This window comes from Bombus fervidus, chromosome 11 (genome assembly GCF_041682495.2).
Source record: "Bombus fervidus isolate BK054 chromosome 11, iyBomFerv1, whole genome shotgun sequence".
NCBI classification, from domain to species: Eukaryota; Metazoa; Arthropoda; class Insecta; order Hymenoptera; family Apidae; genus Bombus; species Bombus fervidus.
This window is the reverse complement of record NC_091527.1, coordinates 8,421,240-8,440,712: the sequence shown is the minus strand read 5'-3', so window position 1 is coordinate 8,440,712 and position 19,473 is coordinate 8,421,240. Positions and strand designations below refer to the sequence as shown.

Below are 19,473 nucleotides of genomic sequence, written 5' to 3'. Positions count from 1 at the left end.
TTGTTTTCGTGAATAATGCTGTACGAAAAATCCGCACAAACAATCGATACGACGTGGTTATCTTATGAAACGTCTTTCCCTTCGATCTCATCAATTTATCTCTCGTAAATGATCGCTGCACGGAATACACCGCTTTTCGAGTTTAAAAAGCACTTGTGAAAAGAAAAAAGAAGGCACATCCAATTATACCGATGACAGACTTTCGATAAACCGAATTATATCATAGTGTATAGAATGCTACGATGAAATTTTTCCAGATAGGAAGCTTCTACATTACGGTTCCTTACCACGGAGGCCACGACAGCTAGAAGGCCGAGAAATATCCCACGATGTTATAGAAGACTCAGATTATCCTCGAGCATCGCCGAACGTAAGTAACTTCATTTCTGCCTCGTCGTTTTTTAAAGGATGAAGCGTTATAACGCGAATAATCGTGTCTTTCGATTAGAAAGCCTCGCTGCTCTATAAATCTAGCGAACGTTGCCGTGAAAAACATTCCGTTAAAAAAAGGAATAACTCTGTTTGCAGACATTTTATAGTCTTCAGAGGCCACATCGATATTCGGAAACGGCAATCAGAAGCGCCGTGATCCAAGAAAGCTGCATCTAAAGATCGACGAAGAAAGGAAACAGTGTTGTAATTACAAGGAAAAGAGCATAGTCACGGACTTGACAGTCGACACACTCCGAATAGGCTACGTTCTGTCGCAACACATGAAAATCAAAAAGACTAAAGCCATGCTTATGCAACATTGTACACGTTTAAGCGTACGAAGATATTTATTAGCTACTCGATAACAGTATGCCTTTGTAAATATTGTATATAAATAAAACACATCGATTTCGTGTTACGCGATTGCATTACGATACTTTCAACGGTCCTCGATCTCAGGTAAACGTTCTTAATGACTAAATATGCTAAATAAGAATTCGTAGATACGAAAATGAGAAACTTTGAACGCGATAAGAAGAATGACCGAGAAAACAGTGTTTCTATCAGTTTGTTTTTACAGCTCACCCAAACTACGTCTTCCATAGGTAGATTTTTACGTAAAATACTCGCAAACTAAAAGGAAGAAGTCATTGGATTCGGATCGAGCCCCGGACTATTTCCGCAAGAGATTTAATGCACCCATGGACGTTAAATGCACTCTGCAAAAAGGGAATGGCGCTATCTCGTATAGTAGTCGAGAACAAAGCTCGAAAACGTATATCTTCGAAACAGACCAAAAGGTGATCGCATAAACTCTGCTCGGTTGCTGTTGAAATTTAGGTCAAGGAAAGGACGCGATTTATCGTGGCCCCGTTTCCAGATAATCTTTGTTTCAAGACGCGAGAAACTCAGATACCTAATGAGAATCTTCTTCTATCTGTTTTCTCTGTTTTACGTTGCAATCCTGGTGTCTTTTATCACGGCTAAATATATCGGACTGACCTAGTCAAGCAGGTTACTTACGGTAGAAATCTCTTCGATCGAGCATATAATTTCTCGTAACGTTCTTTCCAACACCCTCGTAAGTAAAGATTTTCGAACGAGAATCTCAATAGCCTATTCTTCCATGCGAAATCCGAGAGTGGATATACGTATTATACCTTTATATACAAAAACCAACGAAAGCAAATTTGCGCTAGAAAATTTCACGCTTTAGATTATCTTAACGTTTTAAAAACAATTTATCTTCATATTTCTGTAAAAAAAATAAATAATTAATACAAATTATGCAAAATGCAATTGCAATCATAATAAATCTCTCCTGGTTGATATTTGCCAGAAGTTGGTACTGATTAAAGTAAAAAAAAAGTAATTTTAAATTGTTGAAATTTCATCATAATTTTTAATTTTATCTTACTAATATTATCTTTCGCATAATTTTTATGCTTCGCGATACGTCCGATTTGATGCTTATCTCTGTTCGAATAATCCAACAGGAGGACAAAATGTACAGCATTATATTTGCCATTTTACCGAGAATTGTACCTTTATTCGTTGTATGCAATGCTATAGTGAATAGTGAGAATTAGAAATTATAACAAAATTTCTAGAACGTGAGTGCTGTTGCAATTTTAATTTTACATTAGTAAATGATCAAAATATTCATTCAGTGTAATCAAGCAACCCGTGAATAGAATATTCATTCTATTTCGCAACTATAATTTAATACAAATATGTAGCCATAAAATAGGAAATTCTCAAAGCAAATCGCGATGACTACATTATCATTTTGTTAATATTAATTAATCTTTATTATTGATAGAAAAGAAACAAAAAGAAAAGATAGGAAATTCCCGTGTGAGTTATTTACGCAACACTAATAATTATTAATCTACGCACTCAGATCAATATGTTCGCAACACTAATAAAGTAATAGCGGTTCAATGTAACCATATAGATGGCTGGTGATGAAGCTGCGTCAGATGATCCAGGTACTTCCACGGTTCAATGGAAGAAGATTGGGCATAATATAGGCGCAACACTACTTTAAAAAACGCGATCATTCATCAACGCAACTCTAACTAGAAAACTAATTAAAAGAATCGCGATGAAAGACCGCAACACTAATTCTTAAAACAAAAATAAAATAAATATTTATATATCAAATAAAATCTACTTTAAATATTTATGTTAAATAGTAATGAAACATTAGTATTTATAAATCTTTAAACGAAGGAAGAAACTTCAAAGGAACCAAAAAAGACTTTACTATGTATTACTCTAAGAAATTCTGACAATTCATAATAAAAATTGCTAAAGGCAATCGCGATATCATAATTCGCAACACTAAAATATACGCGATTATCATTTTTTCGCAACTCTAATTCAAAGACCGCGATTAGCCCAACATGACGATGGGCCGACATGTACGTCGGCAAATAAACAAATCACAACTAATACTACTACAAATACTAAAGCGAGTACAGTGACAAAGTAGTAACGAGAATGAGTTTCCATCCTCTGGATGATCCAGAAGATGAAAAGCCATTAGTAGTTGCCCTCTTGCGTGGCAATTTGCCGGGCCTCTTCGGCTCATAGTCTCTTCTTTTTTCGGGCGCGATGCCCGCTGAAACTTACATCTAAGCTCGAGACTTTCTAAATCGCAAACCAAAAAATAACGTACAAAGGTGAAATGAAAACATAAATCGCGGAAGCTGCTCCAAGTACATGGATGAACAACGATCATATAGAGATCGCTGTCCGTTCGCATGTGCATGCTCGAGCAATATTAACGTTCGTGTCGAAACCCAATCGCGACCACGACCGCGGAATTCAAAAACTCGATGGGCAAAGCCAAAGACGATGGCATGTTCCATTCGCGCCAGCTTCACCGTCGATTTTTCGAATGAAATTTCCTGAAACAGATTGGACACGCGAAAACACGCCTACCCGACGAGAGACTGTGCCAACCTGCCCGGCCCTACCTACTTATAGTTAACATTCATACCAGAAAATATACTACCTATCCTACCCGGAAACCTATATTTAAAATTTAAAAAATTGCAAAACAAGCACACCAACACATTCACTCCACGGTTCTCACACATAACCCGGGCGCAAAGGCCTACACTAGAGAGACGTCCCGGGACGCCTCCGACACCCGAGTTTGGCATACAACATGCACACTCTAATGTTACGTACCATTTTCCTGAAATCGACTGACGAAGGCTAGCGACCATTGCGTACAACGCGATAAAAATAAATCTCAGTTTTAATTAGAAACATTCATAATTCAAAGAATATATCTATTTCTCAAGGAAATTATAGATGGTACGAAATTTGGTACCATTTATTATAATTTAACAAGAAAATTAATAATACTAATACCTGTGATTCGCCTTATTTAATAACGAATCTTTGTTTTTACAGGTTGTAATTGAAATGATGTTTGTGTGAATTTATGTTTTATTATATAAATTTATAGCAAATGGAATAAATACTAAAACGACGCAATTCCACAGCCTACCCACACACACTATGTAGAAAGTACGTCGTGCACGATACACTAACGCATCGTCAATCGCTTACAAATTATTATAAAATCAATGATCATCGTACCCATTGCCTTTCTCTCACCCAAGTAGCACCTGGGCACGTGAGTGAGGTCCTGGCAATGAACACGGAAAGGGTAGAACCTGAAAATCCTAACTAAAAAGAAAGTATTAGTGCATCTATTTCGTCTTTAACGGGCTGATCTTTTTTCATTTTGCATTTTCGTATTTTATCTCAATTACTAACACCCTATACTCTACTTTATTAATTTAATAAATTACCAAAATGCCAATATTGAATTTATTTACAATAAACAATACAAATAGCATCAATGCAATATAATGATTCGTTCAAATAATTGACACTATGAATTATTGAAATTACATTACAAAAAAGACAAACTGATACTGAATAAGAAATTTATTTAATACTTGCTCAAAGTTAAATATTAATACAAACAACCTCAGGCAATCCTTTCGTCAAAGCACATTTTCGAAAGTATGAAAACAGTATTCAAAACTTGTTGCTTTGACTCCAAAATTTGCCTGTCGCGAAATATCTTCTTGCACATAAAATTCAATACATTTTAGTACGGCAGGATTGAACTTTAATATCTCTATTATATATTTTAAATCAATACCCACATTCAAAAATGAAGGGCAAACAATTAAATCCTTTGAAATAATGTCATCAGAAAACAGAAGGTGAAATAAAAAAAGCTTATTATTATCATTATCATTAGATATGCAATAATTGCAATTTTGAATGCAACGAAGTTGGAGGGTATCCGACTTCATTATTACGAAATATTTAATTAAGTCATTTCAATTCTCAGTAAATACACATCCCAATTTCAAAAGTAATTATAGTGAACATATCTTCAATCACAAAATTCAAATTAATTGTTAATATATCGTTTGTATCAGTTAGTACCATTATCGATATTATTAATATAAAATTAGTCAGTATCATGTAACTGATATAAAAAAAAGACGCGATGTGCAAGAAGACCTATCCTGAACTAATAAATAATACATAGAGGAAATGTTACTACTCACGGATATAACAAATATCCACGGTCACTGTACTCGCAAAAAATTCTACGTAAATTACAACCAATCACCCGTGTCGATTCGGACCTTTCGTCCTACGACATGATTGAATGACCGGAGGAACAAAAATGCATGCAACTCACGATTAAACGCGAAGAATGTTGTTATGGATGTTGTGGCCCAAGCAAGACACCGTGAAGCTTATTATCAAAGAAGAATCCTCGAATCCCATAGTAGAAGCGCAGATTGCAAGAAATCTGTAACAAAACATAGAATATTCTTCTCAATAACAGTGTTAATTATTTTAAAAGTTTGAAATAATAAAATATTGACCTCTATTATATAAAAAATTTTGATGATAATATTCAATTGAAAAATGGACAGTTTAAACCTGTTTTTCAATCAGATTTTATTTTTTAATTAATAATTAATAATAAATGAAAATAGCCAATATACAAAACAGATAAAATTAATTGAAATACAATGTGTAAAGATTCTTACATGTTTTAAGCTGAAGCACCGCTATACATCCTTCCGGGAGAAGAGGAAAAAGTTAAAGTTGTGAAGAACCTGGAACAAAATATATGAAATATAATTTGTTCTTAAAAACATATTTTTGATTGTTAGGAAGTTTGATATAATGAAAAATAAAACAATTCCAAACTCTAGCCAAATTTGAAATTTTAATAACAAAAAGAATTAAAATTCGAGTAAAGTTTAATTACTACAGAAATTGTAAATCTTAAATGTACATTGTAAAATCTTCATTAAATTATAAAAAATTATTAAATAAAAACGTACATTAATTAAACGAAATTAACAGTAGTGTGAGTTTGGGCGGTGAAATAATAACTACGCGTGTAAATATGTAGTAAGTAGTAGTAAAGGAACACCTGTCACGGAGTAATACACACATCTAATCGCTCCGATTTTCGTCAGTAGAATGACCCCGCGGCACGATTTATCCGGCAAAGTTCGGTTGGCGGAGAGGGGGGAGACTTGACAACAAATCGAGCGTGCACGAACAAGACAAAACAAACAATAATACGTTAGACTAAAACACAACGTGGAGAATGTAAATAAACAGGAGCTAATATATGCAATTTAGACGAACAAAATTAAAATAAAAGAAAACGAAATTATTACTACCGTAAAATCGAACGATTATCGAACTACATTTCGTTAATGATCATAGTTGAATGTATGACAAAAAGGGAATAGAAAGTAAAAAGATATGAAAGAGAAATGAAGAGAACGAACAAAATTAAGGAGAGTGAAAAGAAAAACAATTTCATTCTAACAATACGTGATTTGTGCTTCTTGGTGTATGTTTACAGTAACTTTGATCGGAAACTAGCAACCGTCTATTCACATACATATAGAAAAACGACAAATTGCTATAAATTGTACTAGATTATGAATATAAAATGAACCAAATTAAGATTCTCACCATTTTGAAGCAATGACTTGGTGTTGTATAATAAATTTGTCACATTTATGACGAGCTCTTGACAGTTGCTTCTCCTTTTCAAGATGACGCCGCGCGAAATGGAGTAATTTTAAATTTTTATTTCAAAATTGACCACAGAGTGCGCTTGGTTCAGGAACGTATCACGTTCTATCAGTAACCGGTTATTAGCCGGATTTTCTTGAAATTTATTTCGATATCCATTTATTTATATGGAAATACGATAAATCGCTATTAATTGTATTAACATATTGTAGACTAATCGTTTTATTACTAACTATATTAAAGGTATAGTTAATTGTTTCTTTCTAAATCTCAACGATGAAAATACAACAATTTTTGTAACCGACCTCAAATATTAGAATAAGCACAAGAATTTTCACGAACGTGATGTGTCCGCAATATGTTAATATCTGTGTATATAAAACGATTCAAAGTAGGATTCTTACCATTTTGAAGTAATGATACATGTCGATATGTATTAAATTTTCCACATTTATAACGAACACTCTTTAGTTACTTCCTCCTTTCAATATGACAACGCGCGAAATGGTTCTGATTTCAAAGTTTAATTCCTATTTCTGTCACCAGAGCGCAAATTACTCAGGTACGTATTATATTCTATTAGTACTGTAATACTGCATTTTCTCGACATTTATTTTAATACAAAAATCTATAATTCATGAAAGGATTTTAACTTTTTACGCAAGTTATTCATTTCTTTCTAATAAATTATGTATTATGTTATAATAAAATACAAGATTTTGTAATAGTATACATAGATATATCTTATCGATAAATAGTATTAATTTACGCAATTGGAATCGCGTTTACCAAATATTAATGTTCTAAAATATTACTATATAAAAAGCGATAGAAATATTAACATTTCCGAATACTGCTATTTGAAAAATGATATCAACCTAAGAACTGTGCAACCTGCCAGTCCAAAACCTATTGCATATTGCAATCTGTACACATTTTGTATATACATATATACATATATAATCTTTTATTATATATTTTCCCAAAATTCTTCTTTCTTTCCTTAGGCAACAAATACAGTAATTACACCCATCATTGAATATTGCGGGACAGTTGGACATCCCTGGTTAGGTGACTCATCGACTAAGGTTAAGTGACTCCCAAAACGCGGAACACGAAAAAGCACTGAATACCAGATCTATTTTGTACTTAGTCAATGATGTTGTTATTACATATATAAATAGAAGACAGTTCTATTCGTTTGTAATTGTATTTATAATCTAACGTAATAACGTTGCATCATTAAGAAAATTATGTCACAAATCAAAGGTATATTAATGAAATTATAAAATATTTTATAATCTACTTTGCATCATTCATATTATCAGTTTCTTATAAATCACTTTTGTTTATAATATTTACTAAACCCGTGTGATGTGATTTTAAATCAGAATGTACTTCATTAAACCAAACATACCGGCAATTTTAACACAGAATATTAAAATTTTAATTTTCTTATTTTATGATTAGACAAAGAAGATGAACAAAATCGTGAACATTGCTGTACTAAAAAGATTAACGACGATGATAAGGAAAAAGAGATCACGGATATTACAGATGAAAGCAGTGTAATTTTACAACAGTTTCGAACATATGCGACTGAATTAGATGACAAACATGATCGTTTTGAAAGGATTGTAAAATTTGGCAGAGATATTACTATAGAAAGTAAAAGAATAATTTTTCTTTTGCACACCATAGATAAAAAAAGCAAACAGGAAAGTGTGCTAAGTGAAGCTGATATGAGATTACAAAAAGTTGCAAGAACCCTTTTTAAATCTATTGCACATGAATTAGAAGATCAAGATCCATACCTTTATCTTAAAGCTTATCGTAATGGTTTGGAAGAATATATAGAAGCTGTTACATTTTATCAGTATCTAAATTGTGATGATATGAAAAGTTGGTTAGAAATAGGAAAAACACTTACTTATAGAATTCCTAAGATTATTAATGATAAAATGGTACAGGTTTTAGTCAGTCCACATGAATATATCTTGGGCATTGCAGATCTGACTGGAGAACTAATGCGTATGTGCATCAGTAACTTGGCAAGAGGAGACAAAGATAAATGTTACCAAACATGCAATTTTGTTAGAGATATATATAAATGTTTTCTTGGTTGTACAAATGCTTCAAATAGGTTAATGAATAGAAAGCTCTACACACTTGAACAAAACCTCCACAAAATAGAAAATGCTTGCTATGCAATTAATGTAAGAGGTTCAGAAATACCAAAACACATACTTGTGGATCTAGTTGTTAGTGAAGAATATGCAGCAGATAGTGATGAAAGTTATCATGCCTATTAAAAAACTTATAAACATCAAAGAAAAATATAAATAATAACTTTGAAGATAACCACAAATATTCCATAATTGTTTTTAAGTAGTTTATTTAATATTGTTCTTATACATTTATAATAAATGAGATAATGTTTGCATCATTTTTCTCAGTTATCGACTTCAACATTGTAAAAATATTTATAAAATATATTATTTCCATATTCCCATTTTTCTTACATTAATGTATATTTTTATATAGATATAAAGATTTTATATCTATAATCTTATTCAGCTATATCATTTACCAGCTCACTTTCAATTTTTGTCAGAGTACATTTCATCATCATCTGAACTTTCATCATTGCTAGAAGGCTCATACTCAGATTCATCAACAGATTCCTCAGCAGACTCCTCTACAGATGAATCCTCCATTCCACTTATAGTATCCAAAGATTTTTGTATCTGTGTTCGTTTAGAATTCTGTTTCTTACGCTTATTATTTGCAATATTTGTACTAGTATGTTTGAACTTCATTTTATGTTGAGGGTTTTTACGATAGCATCGAGTACCATAGGGACATTCTTCTCTATTATCAGGTATATCATAATCAGAATCTTCAGGATGGCAAAATTTATCTCTATGCTGTGAATTTTTCCTACCAAAGGAGTTTTTCATGAAACACTTTATAATAAGAAAAAAAAAAACATATAAAATTACCTATAACATTCCTCTCCATATTTGCATTTATCTCTTCTGAAAACATTTCCTGTTGCATTAGCAGATATTTTTGACCTGTGTACATTTTTTGAAACAGAGGATTGTATATCTTTTAACATCACTTTTTCATTGTCTTCGCTTCTAGAGGGTAAATCTGAATTCTCTTTAAGGCTTAGAGTCTCTTTATTTACATAAGATTCACTATTCTCTTTATTCATGTTTTGAACTTCATAAGCAGATCTCTCAATTGCAGATGACTGATCTATGTTGTGATAATCACATATTAATGTAGAATTTGCATCTTGTGTTTTATTTTCATTGTTATTATATGTTAAATTATCTTCGTTTATAACACTTTCTTCAACATTTACTTTATTTACATCATGATTGTTATTTAATATTTTATGCAATGCATTGCATGAAGAACGTGAATTATCTCCTTCTCCTGAACAGAGTCTTTTATCAGGTACAATATTAGAATCTACATCTTCATTAACCTATAATGGAATTATTAAGAAATGTTAGAAAATTAATTTCACTATCATTTAAGACATTAATTTAATACTTTTCGTTTTAACGTATAGTCCTCATTATTTTCCATTTTATCAGGTACTGATATAATTTTAAACCAACATTTATCCGGTACCAGAGTACAAACATCTCCAGGTTTTACCGGTACTGTAACACCCAATTTAAGAAGTTGCCATCGCGACGATTCGATAGACTTCATATAACATGGTGCAACCTGATACTAGAAAATAATTCCTATAGGACACTAATAAATGGTGCATTCGATGTATCTACATCATTATAAATAATCACGAATTCCTTCTTACCGGTGTTATTGTCATTTCATTGTCAGATGTTAAATTTATTATTGCGGCATATTTTATAATTCGATCATCATCACACTGAAATACAAATTATGCACACTAAATTTTCACAATTCACAGTAGTTTTAGATTGGAAGGGTGCAAACGTTTTTAAATGTGGAAGGAATATATGAAAAGAAGCTTTCCCGTAATGAAACATACTCATTACGCATACATAAGAACGTGTAAATATATATAAGATATAAGTACATAATAGATTTATAATTTTGAAATAGATAATCGACAATTCAGAAATAATTCAAGATTATGTTGTTATATTTTTCCTTTGCATAATTAACATACTTACTCCAGTTTCAACATTTCGGCCAATGATGTTATTACCTATTTGTAAGTCCATTTTTTGCACCACGTCGTTATCTACTCGAAGTATTTGTAATTTTTTCATTTCTTCTATTTATTATATTTACAGAAAATTTTCTGAGTATATTATGTATAAAATTTTTCATATTGTAAAATCAGTTACAAAATAAAATTTTGTTGCACTATTAAAGATACGTTACACAAATGTTAAAAAAAGAAATGAAAACAGAAAAGGACAAATCGAACATAATCGTAGTCAGCTAAGCAGATAGCGTCATAAAAAAAATTTGTTGCCTGTAAACTTTTTACGAATCGTGTAAAAAAATAAAACTTAACCAACTACGGTTTTGGAAATAATAATATTCATAATATGTATCGGGTAAATATGTTAAAAAGAAAAGTACACGACGGTAATAACAATTAAATTTGTTTCATTTATAATTACAAAGAATGTACACTTTTATAAATAAATGAAGTAAAATGCGAAAAGAATTAAAAATTTAATGCGATTTAATCGTAAAATTTAATCGTAAAACTGCGTTGAAAAATGTTTCATAGAAAAGTCAACAAATAGGAAAAGATCGGACATTTTTATGTGCATCTGTACGGATGTAATCAGCCAGACTAGTTAACCAGTTCGCAATAAAATATTCCTTTGTATCGTTGTATCAATTATTGTATTAATAGTAATATTATGCAGATTTCTTCGATATAAAGGAATCTTATTCGCTTTACGAAACGAAAAATATCTTTGAATAATAGTAACTAATACTTGAAAAATAAAACTTTAAAATAGAGCAATTCAAGAAATATATTTATGGTCATCGAATAAAATAATTTGATAAGTTAACTAATAAATTCGATACTGCGATTTCTGGTCAGTACTAATCAAATAAAACATATTATTTATTATGGACTCGTTATTTAGTTTACAATGTAGGAACATTATAAATCTCCAATTCGGTAAATCAAATATAGTTTAATATTTAACAGGCCAGCCTTCGTTAGTTTTCGGCTTAATAACGCATACCGATATGAAGAAATGTTCGATCAACAGTTTGAAAATTAATCATTCGCCTTAACACACGGTATTAGCATAATTCTTACTTTCGTTACTTACAATTAGGTAATTAGTCAATGTCAGCATACGCATGTATCACAGTACACCTCGAAGAGCTTAAATGAAAAAGAGCAATGTTACATACATATTTATTGTTTATCAAAAAGTAGACGGTATCAAGCGTTATGTAACTTTCAAATTTCAAGTAATACAACAAAAACTTGTCGATTCTTGCCTGGAATACCGACAATTATCACGAAAGCTGCGATGCTGTTATTATTGCAATAATACTTTTATGTTTATTAATTTAACATAAAAATATAGTTGTTATTGTTTTCTTTTGCACATGATATTAAAACATACCTTTCAAAACAGAATTACCTCTGTCTGTCCATTATTTTTATCTGCGTAAAAACAGAATTTATTAATATATACACAATACGCATTTATATCGAGAATAATTCATTTACTTATAACATAAAATATGAATATGCATGAAAATATGCTTGGAAATACTTTTAATAATTTTACAAAAAAGATTTCAGAAAAGGTATACTATCGCCAAGACCAGTGATTCTCAATGACTGAAGTATAAATTAAGTCTATAATATGTTTAACAATCATAAAATATTTATGACTATTTGAATGCATGCCATGACAGATATTATTGTCCAAGAAACACTGGTTCACACACAATTATCTAAATCATATAGTTTACTTATTAACTTTGTATGATAATGAATAAATACGTTTTATACAATTACGATTCTGTACTTCGTCTGCATCTCATCGCTAAATTAATAATATTTTGAAAGAAATGCCCATGATAGGTGAAAAAATGTGTCATCGTTTCCAAACTGTTTAAAAATTACAACAATACAAATCGTTTTTACATTTTGACGTTATTACTTTAACGTGTGTATATATATGTATATATATATATTTCTGTAATTATTTATTTTTATAAAGTAATAAATAGTATCGCCGTGTGGAATATGCAATATGAAATACTGTTTATCATTAGAATATTCAATAACTATTTGTTCATACATTTATAATTATTTGTTTACTGTGATAGACTTTCGTATCTGAGAACTATATAAAAATATTTATTTATTCGTTGTAAAAATGATTCATTGTTATGTTGTAATAACACATAAAATCTTTGTAAATAAAATTAAAAGATACAGTACTTACTCACAACAAGTTGTTTCAAGGACTCCATGCAGAATTATAATCAAATAGAAATTTAAAACAACTATTCTAACAATATACAGGTTACTTTTTTAGTCGGATTTTTAATTAATTATTTACGACCAATGCTTTGTAGCTCTCAGATATAAAGTCATCTTTTACACTTCGTTTTCAACTGATCGTACATCGACGATGCACTCATTATAGATTTTCAATAAAGCGAACAAGTTTCTTAGAAACATATTCGTGTAACCATATTATAGAACAAATAAAAATTTTCTTTATTTAGCTTACAATCTTATTAAGGCAATTTAGTTATCGATAACCCGACTATATTCCTGAACTGCATTAACAAGAAGTGAAACATAAACAAGGAACATTATAACATATCTTTTCAGTAAATATTTCTTAAAGTTAACGATATAAAAAAATAATATTTGGTATAATTAAATTTAAAAAATGAAATAACATAAATTCTGTTTTACATACTATCTAATTCGCTTTTTCGTACATAATATTACTCAAGATAAAAACAATTAATCCCTAGTAACAATACGCAAATTAAAATACTTTATATGTACATATTGCTCTGACTGATTACAATAGTTGCACTGCTTGTTAATCTAAGCCACAAGAAGCTAACTATTTAAAATCATGTTTCTAAATAATTACAAGTAAATGTTGGTAATATAAAATTCTTTGACAATATACATAAGCATTTAGTATTAACACCATTCAATTCAAATTTATTTTCCTAAGCGGACCTTATTGGAATGATTTAGTACAGTATGCAAGATCAAACATACATATGTATACATATATACATGTACACACAATTTATTTATTACTTTCGCTGGGTTCTTTTATAAAATTTGTATAACATTATGAAATTTTAATATCTTCTCACGTTTAAAAAAAGAAAAAATTAAGAAGGAAGGGCAATTGGTATTCACTAGAAATAACTTACCAAATAAAAATGTATTTTTTAGCAATCAATTGTTAGATGCTCTTGGAATCACCCATTTTTCAAAGAATACTGGAATAATTTTCACTTGGCCATACATAATACAAGTGGCAATAGTGGATATATGGTTGAAACTGCATTTTTGAAGATTGCAACGTATGCATTAGTGGGACGTATTTTTCTTCGTGCTTTGAAGATGTGTTAATATCTGGTTCTGGCTATACTATGGTGCCTCCACCTTCTGTGGGACTGATCACGTGGAGAGCATTTCCAACCTGTCCTATTCCTGCCTGTAATTGAAAAATACATAAAAATTTATTATCAAAAATAATTTTGGTTGGTTTTACAAAAATTCTGCAAATGTTGGAAGCATTTGGAACACAGATATAATCTCTATAAGTGCATTAAAGAACAGTGCAATAATAGCGTAGAAGTATGATCAATGACAATTTAAAAATGCCTTAGCAAGGTACATACTACTACACGAGCATATAAAAAACATAGTATACTACTTTGTTCGATCAAGCAATAAACAAGTTGGAAACAAATTATTATACGTACCATGCGATAAACTCTGGGAAGACTCATCCATGATTCTCTTGCATCAGCCAAAGCATGGTACAGAACATTAATCTTTCCAATCAAAGTAAAAAATTAATGTCCCAACGGCTTAAGAAACAAGCACAAGCATCTTCCGATAAAACTATAAGACTGTCACTATAAAAGAAGCAATGCATACTATATGAAAATTATCACAAAAATTTTAACTGGTTAAACCACTATAACATAAAGGAGCATAGGGTATTTTGATGATAGAAATGCTTTATGCATAACACCAGGAAACTGAATCTGACATTTTAAATTTTCATATTTCAGAATAAATTACAACTAATGGAATTAAAATAAATTGTAAAGATTTGTATAAACATATATATTTATATACGTATATCTGATTCAATTTTTCTTCTGGAGCTTCTGCATTGCATTTTGTATAAAACTCAAGCAGGAAGCAAGCAGCAATATTTCATTCAAAGTTTTGCTTTATTGTACAACAAGGCAATTCATTGTTTTCAACAAAGGATTAAATGTCACATCATTATAATCCAGGACAATAGTTTAACTAAATAATTCATTGTTTTTCTATCATTTGCTAAGCTAAGCTCATAACACTTTACAGGAAAGAAAGAAGGGTTTAAGGGGCCTGCCCTGTTACAAAATTTTATGGGGGCGCAAACAATATTACCCTCAATGATGGAAATCAAATATAAATATATTCTATTTCTAATCATACTAATATATTCTTTTAATATTTATATTGAATATATTTTGACCAGATGATCATTAGGCACAAATATAAATGCTGGTTTACACTATGAATGAACCTTATATTATTTATATTTATGATTTCCTTGATTTCTGTTATTCAATTAATATCAAAATTTTACAGAATAAATTTTGAAAAATTTCCTTCGAAATTCATATTTTTCTTAATTGAAAAAATTGAAAAATATAAAGATTGAATGTGAAATCTTATATTTCATATATCATGCAATAAGAAAGACTAGAAATTTTGTTAAAATAGAATATAGATCGATATATTAAATTTTTTCCATTCATAGTATCATCCATCCATGTATTTCTGTCATTGATATACAATACAGACTAAAAAATATTGCTAAATCTTTAATGTATTCCAATGGCACCTTTTAATATAATGTATACTGCTTTGGATCAAATGTAAACTAGTATTTAGCTCGTAATTATAAGACAAGAAGTACATTCATTCTGAAATAAAAATTTTGCATGTGTATGTATGATGCCACAAGAACAATGCTTATTACAATACTAAAGATAAAAAATAACAAAATCACCTTTTCATATTTTTCACATTTAATAAAGTTATGTGTCCAAAAAAACATGTTTTGCCTAATATAATTCAACAATAACAATAGAAAAATTGTCCAAGGTATTATTGTGTTCAATAACAGTAATGATTTCAAGTTTTATCTCTATATACAAATCAGAATTCATTACTAAAAAATCCTACTTCACAAAATTGCAAAAAAGATTGAAGATGGGTTACATCATAGATCGTTAGATCGCAGGGAATTAATGTTGGTGTAAGGATTGCTATGATGATGTGGCCTGTGCAGAGTGCTGCTGATGGTGAGAGGACCTACCATGTGACCAGGCCTTGCCCATGTGTAGACATATCCATCTTGACATGCTGTTACGAAGCAATCTTCCCTAAACACTAATTCAGTCAATCTCTCGTGTGCCAACTTCTTGCACACTAGTGGCTCTAGCACTGGGCACTCATCAAACCTAGGGCACCAGGCAGTCCCTATCAACCTCATAGGATCGTCCATCACAGAACTAACCTTTTTATTTGCACCTACTAAACTTCCACTGACACTGTTCAAATTACTATTTGTATTTAAGTTAGTAGTAGCTTTATCACCACTACTGTTCTGTATTATTGTGCTATTAGATGCACCACTACCTCTCATAGTGAGGCTAAAGTTCCTTTTATGATTATCACCCTTACGATCACCAAAACCAAGGCCTGCTAACCTTTGTGTCAAGGAATTTACAGTTGACACTGCTGTATTTGTACTCATGCTATTATTACTACTTTCATTATTACCACTCGCGTTTTCTTTGTAATTAACATTATTCAAATTATTATGTTTAGAATTGTTCAAATGATGATTCGTTGTTGAACCATTCCCACTGTTGACTGTTGATGTAGGAAGAGTACTAGAACCTGCTGTAGATGGCCTTTGTTTTGCACACATTGGTTGTCTCAACACATCTTCTGTAATATCCCACAAACACAACTGTGTATCTTGCGACACACTACCTAACCTGTAGCATGTACCACCTGACACTCTTAATTCTGAACCACAAGAGTTTCTGTTTGAATGAATTCCTTGCGATGTTGTAGACAAGCGGTTGGCCTTCTCATGATAATGATTATGATTATTATGTGGTAATGTTTCATCATCTGAACCACTGAAGTCTGGGTCATGATCTTCATAAGATGTAGTATAAGGATCAAAAGCTACTACGCTTACCCAGCTATGATGACCTTGACCCCGAGCCACCACTCTTTTTTCATGAAAGCTCCAAATTGTCACAAGATCATCTTCACCGCCCACAACAACATATCTTCCATCTGGAGACCAACATACACATAAAAATCCACCAAAATAACTTCTAGCTGAACCCACTAATTCCATTGTATTATACTGAAATACTCGCAAGAATCCATCTTGGGAAACAACTGCTAAGTTTGAGCCACATGGGCTAAAGGCAAATTCATTTATACAACATCCTTCTGCACCTATTACCCATCTATATAATGGGTTTCTTGTGGATTTTGTTTTACAAGTATATATGGCATAACCATCCCCTGATTTAAAAGACTGATAGTTAGGGGCTGTGGTTCCACATAAAAGTTCTTCATTATATAAATATAGTTGCCCAGAACTGTGCGATACCAAGAAGAGATTGTTTGATCCAGGAACCCATTTAATACATGTTACTTTGCTTTTGTCAATCAATCTCTGAAACATTAAAAGATATATATCTTTTTATTTATTGAACAAATAATAAGTATAATTTTTTAAAATGGGCTGTTGCAGCTATCTAATAAGTTAACAAAAAAATTACATAATTACTGATTAAATTTATTTAGCTCCATCATAAAATCTAAATAAGACTTACAAAATTAAATATTACATATGAATAGTATTAAATATATGTTACTACAGCATAGAGTATTATGAATCATTAAACTATCATATTAACTAACATCTTTGTTTATCATGTTACAACAAGATAAGACATTCATGTCACAGAGATTGGATAAAGTGGTAACAACCTTTGTACAAATTTTTTAATAATAAAATATTATACAATCTACTTGTACCTATACACAATAAATGTATTCCCAAAATTTTAGGATTGTACCAGAAATATTTTACAATCTTCTTACATCTTCAAAAAATTTAGTTCAGTATGTATTTCAAAGTATATTCATACATCTACATGATTTTCTATTTTTTAACATAACAAATTACTTACATCTTCATTATATAATTTGCTGAGTTCTTTCTGTATTGGATCTATCAGTTGAATTTGACCTGTAGAAAAACCAACTAATAGCGGAGCACTATCTGCAGTTGCTGTTGTTTGATTAAAATTATGGCATGTTGGATTAGTTCCCTTATATAACTTCTTGTCCACTGGTTTATTTAAGTCCACAGCCTAAAATATTTTCATATAACATTAACTCATTGTAAATTTTAATAACATGTTAAAATTAAGATATTGTAAAAATATATTGTAATTAATAAATTTTATTTATTTTATTTGTCTATATAAGATTATCAATATTTCTCAGTTACATTTATTTGAAAGATATAAAATTTTATCAAAATTAATGTTTCAAAAATATTAATTTCTTGTGTCTGCGTATGTCAAATATTTGCATCAAATTTATAAACATGGATTATAAAATTGTTAAATATATTAATATTTTGTTAATTAGTATACATGGTATGTATTAATAAAAAGTTAAAAGTTTAACTAGTAAGACCTGAAGGAAGGAAGAGAAAGATAGATAACATATATGTTATAATTTAAATGAAGTTAAATAAACAAGTTATCATTCTAAATAAAGTGACTGATGTATCTGTTGTTAAAATAATCATCTAATTAGAGATAAGTTTGATAAATATAAGTTTACATGCAGTAATATACAAAGTAAAAGGATTCTCTATGTTAGGTGTGGTGATAGTGCAAAGATGGAGTCTTGATATGCGTTTTCGAGGTTAGATTTCAATGAATCCACGCTTAATTAGATCTAAATATAATAACAAATATAATAACTATGGGGGAAGTTTAGATTACCTTTTTAACTCCTCGATAGACATAAACATAAAGCTCCTTGCCAAAATTGAAACACATTCGGTCACCAAGTCCTTGTGTACCCGTAGGATCCGCTGGATCCGGTAAAGTTACGAAAGACACCCTAACGGATGCACTTCCTTGACCATTCGTGTAACCGACCCTATTTGGCCTTGAATACTCCGACAAAGTCATTAGTTTGTAAGTTCCTTCCCGCGTGACAAACTGTGTTTTCAAGTCCTCCTTCCCTCCTCCATCCAACTGCACAGCCATCTTACCACCAGCGGTGCGACGGAGGAGCTCATCAGACACGAAAAACCTGTGTTGGTTTCTGCCTTTCTATACGTCTGTCGATAATTTCTTCTTCGACAGCTTGTAAAAACTGTCAAACACCAACTATGCAGCTCCTTGTATTAAAAATCTTCCAAATATCAGAGCTTACCGGTTCTCCATGTAACCTTTGCTAAGGGCGCCCCAAGTTCTATATCGAAACTGCCCGTCGTGCATTTATGATCCGCAGCTCATACTCTCAACCTCGTATAGGATAATTCCGTCCCCACCATATCCCTGATACTCCCTTTACCTCCATGTGATAAG

The 19,473-nt window shown here is 30.9% G+C and overlaps 5 protein-coding genes across 18 annotated transcripts in view; 2 read left to right on the top strand and 3 right to left on the bottom strand.

Moving 5' to 3' along the window:
* LOC139992329 (nephrin) overlaps positions 1-850 on the top strand; it is a 138,444-nt gene extending 137,594 nt beyond the window's left edge. For 3 of the 4 annotated variants that reach the window (XM_072013073.1, XM_072013074.1, XM_072013075.1), the window contains 2 exons: positions 258-370; positions 529-850. In XM_072013073.1, the coding sequence (XP_071869174.1) occupies positions 258-370; positions 529-609 (194 nt within the window). In that variant the 3' untranslated portion in view covers positions 610-850. Of the gene's footprint in view, positions 1-257; positions 371-528 lie in introns of those variants that run through there. The other variant, XM_072013076.1, reaches the window with a different exon arrangement.
* Positions 1-19,473, bottom strand: part of LOC139992332 (uncharacterized) — a 261,704-nt gene that overhangs the window by 199,586 nt on the left and 42,645 nt on the right. The window lies entirely within an intron of this gene.
* On the top strand, positions 7,643-12,209 carry Trax (Translin associated factor X). Its single transcript, XM_072013147.1, has 2 exons — positions 7,643-7,818; positions 8,020-12,209. The coding sequence occupies exons 1-2, from the start codon at positions 7,803-7,805 to the stop codon at positions 8,859-8,861; spliced, it is 858 nt and encodes a 285-aa protein (XP_071869248.1). The 5' UTR covers positions 7,643-7,802; the 3' UTR covers positions 8,862-12,209.
* On the bottom strand, positions 8,928-12,003 carry LOC139992355 (uncharacterized). Of its 5 annotated transcripts, none has more exons than XM_072013139.1 (5): positions 11,865-12,003; positions 10,388-10,462; positions 10,117-10,302; positions 9,552-10,048; positions 8,928-9,489 (listed from the first exon to the last, which is right to left on the bottom strand). In XM_072013139.1, exons 1-5 carry the CDS (start codon positions 11,895-11,897, stop codon positions 9,150-9,152), a joined length of 1,131 nt encoding a protein of 376 aa, XP_071869240.1. In that variant the 5' UTR covers positions 11,898-12,003; the 3' UTR covers positions 8,928-9,149. The 5 variants fall into 5 exon arrangements, with proteins under 5 accessions (XP_071869240.1, XP_071869241.1, XP_071869237.1 ...); XM_072013140.1 differs by having other exon boundaries at positions 10,117-10,296; XM_072013136.1 differs by lacking the exon at positions 11,865-12,003 and adding an exon at positions 10,731-10,871.
* LOC139992341 (WD repeat-containing protein 20) lies at positions 11,155-19,425 on the bottom strand. Of its 7 annotated transcripts, XR_011801079.1 has the most exons (7): positions 18,880-19,360; positions 18,052-18,234; positions 16,143-17,531; positions 14,524-14,595; positions 13,966-14,252; positions 12,168-12,208; positions 11,155-11,920 (listed from the first exon to the last, which is right to left on the bottom strand). XR_011801079.1 is itself a non-coding variant. In XM_072013102.1 (5 exons), exons 1-5 carry the CDS (start codon positions 19,147-19,149, stop codon positions 14,181-14,183), a joined length of 1,986 nt encoding a protein of 661 aa, XP_071869203.1. In that variant the 5' UTR covers positions 19,150-19,360; the 3' UTR covers positions 13,962-14,180. The 7 variants fall into 7 exon arrangements, 5 of the variants coding, with proteins under 5 accessions (XP_071869203.1, XP_071869205.1, XP_071869202.1 ...); XR_011801078.1 differs by having other exon boundaries at positions 11,155-12,208; XM_072013102.1 differs by lacking the exons at positions 11,155-11,920; positions 12,168-12,208 and having other exon boundaries at positions 13,962-14,252.

Coding starts and splice junctions, on each gene's coding strand:
- LOC139992355 (XM_072013136.1), bottom strand. CDS start 10,829: ATGAAAAAATTACAAATACTTCGAGTAGATAACGACGTGGTGCAAAAA. Junction 10,303..10,387: donor ATGAAATGACAATAACACCG/GTAAGAAGGAAT, acceptor ATTATTTTCTAG/TATCAGGTTGCACCATGTTA. Junction 10,049..10,116: donor ACTATACGTTAAAACGAAAA/GTATTAAATTAA, acceptor ATTCCATTATAG/GTTAATGAAGATGTAGATTC.
- LOC139992341 (XM_072013101.1), bottom strand. CDS start 19,149: ATGGCTGTGCAGTTGGATGGAGGAGGGAAGGAGGACTTGAAAACACAG. Junction 18,235..18,879: donor TCTATCGAGGAGTTAAAAAG/GTAATCTAAACT, acceptor AAAATATTTTAG/GCTGTGGACTTAAATAAACC. Junction 17,532..18,051: donor GCAAATTATATAATGAAGAT/GTAAGTAATTTG, acceptor TTAATGTTTCAG/AGATTGATTGACAAAAGCAA.